Below are 6,083 nucleotides of genomic sequence, written 5' to 3'. Positions count from 1 at the left end.
AGGCAGTCTTCGTGGGAAAGGGGCAGGACGCGGACGTGGCCTGTGGGCTGGACTGGGGACTGCAGCTCCAGAAGCATGATGTCGTGGTCATGGTTCAGGTGGGTGGAGCTGATCTGGTATTCAGGGTGGGGGACAGAGCGGACCACCTCCCTCACCTGCTCGCCAGCCTCCGCACGCCCCAGGGCATGCTTGCCCAGGTAAACTCTGTACCCACTGTGGGTGCAGGAAGGGAGTGGTTAGGGGAGAGGACGAGCCCATTTCCATCCGCGTGCCAGTCCCAGCCTCTTCCCCATCCCACCTTAGTCACCTCCAGACACATCTCCTTCCCCATCTTCGACTCCAATCCCATCCTGGAATCCAGCTGCACCCCACCTGCCACCCCAGTCCCATTCTCATCCCTACTCCAGGCTCCCCTGGCCCCCACATACTCCTTCAGACAGTGCGCTGCAGTGAGGACCCATTTGGGGTGGACCAGGACTCCCCCGCAGAGTAGCCGCCCTCGCACTAGCAGGGCTGCCTGCCAGGGCTGAGAGTGGGGGAGGCAGGTGTAGCCACCTGGGAGAAACCCACTGGTCCCATTGGTGCCATTGAGAATCTTGGGATACTCCTGGGAGATGCCTGGTGAAGAAGAAAAATTGTTAGATAATTGGGGTCCAGGGTGAGGAGGAGCCCTGGAGTGGTGATCCCTGGGCTTGGGGAAAGGGTCAGGATATTGCTCCGGGTGACCAGGAATTGGCGATCCATTTCTTGGCCTCTGGCAGTTGCCATTCTCTGTCAAGTGGAGATGAGTCAGGGCAAAGAGGTGATGTTTTCCACAGAGGTGCCAAACCCTCCACGGGGGGTTAAGAGAAGAATTCATGGAATGAGAATGTTTCTGATAAGTAAATGGAAGTCTGAATTTCTCTTCACCTGAATTTTCTCTGTCATTCCACCACAGAGATGGCTTTCGGGAGGTGGAAGTAAGTCTGACTTATATGTCCACCTAGGCCGTACCCATCCCTTCCTCCCTCCGTCCCTCTGTCCCTCCCTCCATCCACTCATCCAACCATCCATCCATCCACTCATCCATCCATGCATCCACTGATCCATCTATCTATCCGTGCATCCACTTGTCCATCTATCCATCCTCTCATCCATCCATCCCTCCATCCCTTCCTCCCTCCCTCCTTCCATCTATCTATCCTCCCTCCATCCACTCATCCATGCATCCATCCTCCATCCAGACATTCATCCATCCCTCCCTCCCTCCCTCCTTCCATCCACCTGCTCATCCATCCATCTCTCCATCCCTCCATCCATCGATCCATCCACTCACCCACGGATCCATCATCCATCCATCCATCCATCCATCCATCTATCCATCCATCCATCCATCTATCCATCCATCCATCCATCCTCTCAACACATATTAAATACCACCCATAGGCTAACCACTCCCAAATTCACATTTCCAGCCCTGAACTCTTTCTTTAAGCTTGAAACTCAAACATTGTCAACCTGAATGCCTTACAGGCATCTTACACTTTGATTTTTCTGAACCAAAATTGTTCCATCTGGCCTTTCCCACCTCAGTGCTCAACTTCTAACCTTGGAGTCATCTTTGCTTTCCCTCTTTCCCTCAAACATTCACAACAAACATGTCCTGCTTGTTTTACCTCCTGAATATCCAGTTCTCTCCAGCTTTCCCACCACTATCTAGGTTCAAGTCCCATCTTGTGTAGCCTGAATGACAACAACAGCACCCTAAATCCTGCTGCTTTCAGATCCCTTCAATCCAGTCTTTGCAAAGCAGCCTGAGGACTCTTTGAACAAGGAAAGTCAGGACAGGTCATTCCCAGTCTTGACTTCCTTCAAAATAAAGTCTCAAAACCTTTCCAAGGCTTGCGGGACTCTGCACCACCTGGCCCTAGCCAGCCTCTTTGACCCCATCCCCTGCCTCTCTCCTCTTGCCTCACTCTGGTTGAGCCTCCTAACCCTGTTCTTCAAATATATCAGACCCTTTGTACTTGCTGTATTTTCTCTTTGGACATTTCTTCCTCCAGACCTATGCTGTTCAATATGGTAGCTACTAGCTACAGGTGGCTATTAAAATGAAACAAAAGTAAATTAAAAATTCGGTTCTTTAGTCACACCAGCCACATTTTAAATGCTCAATAGCCTCAAGTGGCCAGTGGCTACCATATTGGACAGTGGAGACACAGGACATTTCCTATATATATGGAATATGCTGTGGGGTGGCCCTGAGAATCTATATGTTACATGTCTGGGTCCTTCTTGATTCTGAGAGTTCAGGCCTGATGTCTCCTCTTAAGAGAGGCCTTCCCTGGCCACCTAGTCTAATGCTGCCCTTCCTGGCCCCCAGTCATTCCTTGTTACATCTCTCCAATTGATTTTCATCAGAACAATGATCACTGTTGATTTCTCTTTATAATTTGCTTACATTTATTTATTCATTTTCATCTGCCAGCTTGACCGTAAGCTCCACTGACAACAGGCACCTCCACTGCTTGACTCAGTGCTACATTCCTAGGACCTAGCACAGTGCCTGGCACACCATGGGTGCCCAATAAATGAATGCTGTGTATGCCAGGCACTGTGTCTGTCACTGGAGGCACAGCATGGGCCAGTGGGACAGAGAGAATCCAGTCCTGAATATGTCACTTTCTGACTGTTCAATCTCGTACAAGTTACCAGCCTCAGTTTCCCCAGCAGTCAAGTAGCAAAAGTAATAGTTCGTCTCTCCTCGGGCAGATGTACAGTTCAATAAGATCCTGCATTTCAAACATGCAGCCCAGCAGGCGGCACAAAGTGAAGGCTCAGTAAGTGGGGACTGTTATTATTAATTATTAGCTACAACAGGAGGTCCCTTCTCCTCCCTGACAGCTTCCCCGACTACATGGCCAGCGGTGGGAGTAGCCCAGTGGTTCTCAGTTAGGGACAGGAGTCCTCGGTGGGCACAGGACCATTTTACATTTTAGGTGGCAGAGAGATGCGGCGTAAGTAACACTAAATCTCACACTCTGACGCTGAGTCAGCATCCAGCCCTCTTTTGATCCTAATTTTCTTGAGGATAAAGTCTCACGATGGTGCCAATATGATTTTAACGTCACTCTAATCCTAACTGAGCGCACTTTTTAAAACCAGGAGGAAGCAGAAGACTGAGCAGGCAACCTAAAATTGATTGAGTTGAACCACAGCAATAGCTGTTTTGAGGAGGTCAAAAAGGGTCAGTGTTGGCAATTTCGGGTGGTCCAACCCAATAAACATATTGTTTTGTTTTCATTGTGCGGAATTTAATTCTTTCCTTACCTTTAATTTATGGCAAAGGATGTTGTTTTCTATTCGGGACAGTGATATAAACTTTACTTTGAATGTGCCTTTGTTTCAGTGAAAGAAAAAAAATGATCTGACTTTAAGAAAAACATTAGGTTAAAAATTATGAAAACGGTTTGCAGAGCCTCAAGTCCAGGATATGGTGCGCAGGGTGGACGACCCGGATTAGGGTCCTGACCCAGGCATTGCCAGTGTCCTTGAGGCAGGACCTTTCTTTCTCCAAGTCTTGGGTTTTCCAGCTGTGAAACTGGAGTAATTACAGTGCACCTACCTCAGCGTGCTGTTGAGAACGGCACAAGACTTAGCATGTGGAGCTCCGAGCCTAGGGTGTGGCACCCAGAAGAGGCACGGGCACGAGTCCAGGAAGTGTCACCAAAGAAGAGAAGCCACCCCATCTTCAGGCCAAGGATGGTGCCAGGTGCCAGGTGCCCTTGGACCCCTCTTCCTTCAGGTCTTGGCTCAAGAGTCAAGTTCATTACACCTCTAGGCTCCTGGCTTGACTCCTTGAAGCCTTCACCTCACGTCATTCAAAGTAATTAATTATTAACTGATTATTTAGGTAATGGTTTGAATAATATCTGCGTGCGTCCCCGCTAGACTCGATGCTGAGAGCAGGGACTGTGTCTCTGTACAGCAGCCAGCACACTGCTGGGTGCTCAATGGCTGTTTGTTGAATGAATGATGCATGAATGAATGATGCATGAATGAATGATGCATGAATGGGGTTTCCAGAGAACCTGACTGCAAAGGCAGAGAGAGGGGGCTTAAACGTGAGGAGAGGGCTCTTTGGGGACCAACTTTGGTGGGATCACATAAGTTTGGGGACACCCCAAGGATTAAAGGAAGAACGAATTAGAAGGTTCTGGAAAGGGCTAAGAATGAAGAGAAAATACTGTTAATAAAGCAGTAGAGACTAACTTTCAAGTCCCTTTTATCCGCCACACTTGACATGCATTACCTCATTTTAAAATTCACAAGGACCCTTCGCGGTAAGTACTTATCCCATTTCACAGACGGAAACAACGTCGGCACCAAGAAGCCAAGCTCCCTGCTCAAAGTGCCGGCGTCAGGACATGAACCCGTGTCCTTCCGACTCCTCTCGCGCTCGGAGAGCCCCAGGAGGCCTCGCATGCGGGAGGGGCTGCTGCAGGGGTATTTCAGGAGCTGCGGGGTGGGCGCTTCAGCGCCGGGACGCCCCAGGGAGGGGTCAGGGTCAGAGGCCAAGGAACTGGGGTCAGTGGACCGACCTCAGCCGGGAAACCAGGTCACGTAGGGACAAGCAGGAAGCGCTCCGGGCTGGCCCCGCGGGACCCGGCCCCGAGTGGGCGGGGGGCGGAGCTCGCGGCTCCCACGCCCCTCCCCCCGGCCGACCCTCCCACCATTGTCCCGAGTGGCCGCCGCGCCTCCGCCCGCGCGCATTCTTACCTCCTGACAGGGCCACGGTCAGGGAGGCGATCGCTGCGGCCAGGGGCCACATGGCTGCGGGATGGTGGGGCGCGGCGGGCTGGGCCTGAGGAGAAGTTGGAGGGGGCGTTGAGGGCCGGCCCGGAGCCCCGGTGTGGGATCTCTCCTCCCCTGCGCTTTCCAGTCTTCGATCTCCCCTCCCCTCGCTCGCTCGGAGAGCCCTGACCTGGAATCCGCGCCCCTCTCCATCCTTGGTGGGGGTCCCCGAGCAAGGTGGGAGGGGCAGGTGCACCCCCTGGGGCTCGGGCTGGCAGCCCCTCGGCCCAGGAGGCCGCGCCTCCCCGCGCTGCTGCAAGCCGGCGGTCGGTGCGCTCTCTCGCTCCTCTCCTCGGGAGCCCACCGCCTCCCTGAGCCCACGTCCCCCTCTTGCGTCTGTCAACCTGCGTTTCTTACCTCTTTTGCACGCGTCATCTCTCTGCATCTCTGCAGGTTTCTCTCTCTCCATCTGAGCCTATAGCTTCCCTCTCCATCGCCTGACTTAGCTGTCCTCCTCCCTCGCCCCCTGCCCCTCCCCTCCCCTGAACGCTGCAACCCCCCTGCCCCGAGTCCCCCCACCCCAGGCGGGCCCTACCTGAGTGAGGGGCCCGCTTGTGGAGCTTCGGCCGCCAGCTGCTTAGAACTTCAGCCCCGACCCATGGCTTTTAACCCCTGAACTCCCTCCCCCAGCTCACTCAGCATTTCCTTGTCGCTGGCCTCCCCCTCTCCACCCCCAATGGCTCAGCAGGCTGTCGCCTGGCACCCCCCAGCCTGGGCTTGGCCCTCCGCTTGGGGCGGAGCGTCCAGGACATGCTGCGACCCAGATCTGGCCCCACCCAAGCCAGTTGAACCCACTGTGAACTTTGAGGTATCAGGACCCAGAAGGGGAAGGGGAAAGCTCGTTTCCTTCCCTGCCTCTCCCCAAACCCCTACTCTCAGCCCTAACTTCAATCCATTTTCCATCCTATTTTCTAACCTCCTCTCCAAGCCGGTGTACATTGTTAAGATGCGGTCAGCTCCCAGATGCCGGTTTCCAACCCCAGTCCCACCTCCCTACCCAGCCTTGCCTGTACCCTTACCTCACCTATCCTCAAGCCCAGTCCCATCTCCAACCTTATCCCAAGCTTATCTCTCAACGGCAAACCCAGGTTCCAATTCCCAGCCTAATCTTCAGCCCTTTTTCCTTTGAAAGACACAGGGATACTCAAATTTATTCCATGGTCCTCCGCCAACCCCAACCATCAGGCACAAGAAGGGAATTATCCGCTGGGTGGATAGAAAATCAATTGCCCTTGGATTTGGGTGGGGGC

The 6,083-nt window shown here is 53.3% G+C and overlaps 1 protein-coding gene across 1 annotated transcript in view; it reads right to left on the bottom strand.

Annotated features, from left to right (window-relative positions):
* KLK13 (kallikrein-related peptidase 13) overlaps positions 1–4,842 on the bottom strand; it is a 7,735-nt gene extending 2,893 nt beyond the window's left edge. The window contains 3 exon segments of the mRNA XM_012643117.1: positions 5–213; positions 429–618; positions 4,759–4,842. Of these exon segments, the coding sequence (XP_012498571.1) occupies positions 5–213; positions 429–618; positions 4,759–4,810 (451 nt within the window). The 5' untranslated portion in view covers positions 4,811–4,842.
* Between the last annotated feature and the right edge of the window lie 1,241 nt (positions 4,843–6,083).

This window comes from Propithecus coquereli, unplaced genomic scaffold (genome assembly GCF_000956105.1).
Source record: "Propithecus coquereli isolate 6110/MARCELLA unplaced genomic scaffold, Pcoq_1.0 Scaffold193, whole genome shotgun sequence".
Taxonomy (NCBI): domain Eukaryota; kingdom Metazoa; phylum Chordata; class Mammalia; order Primates; family Indriidae; genus Propithecus; species Propithecus coquereli.
This window is presented reverse-complemented; position numbering and strand designations above follow the sequence as displayed.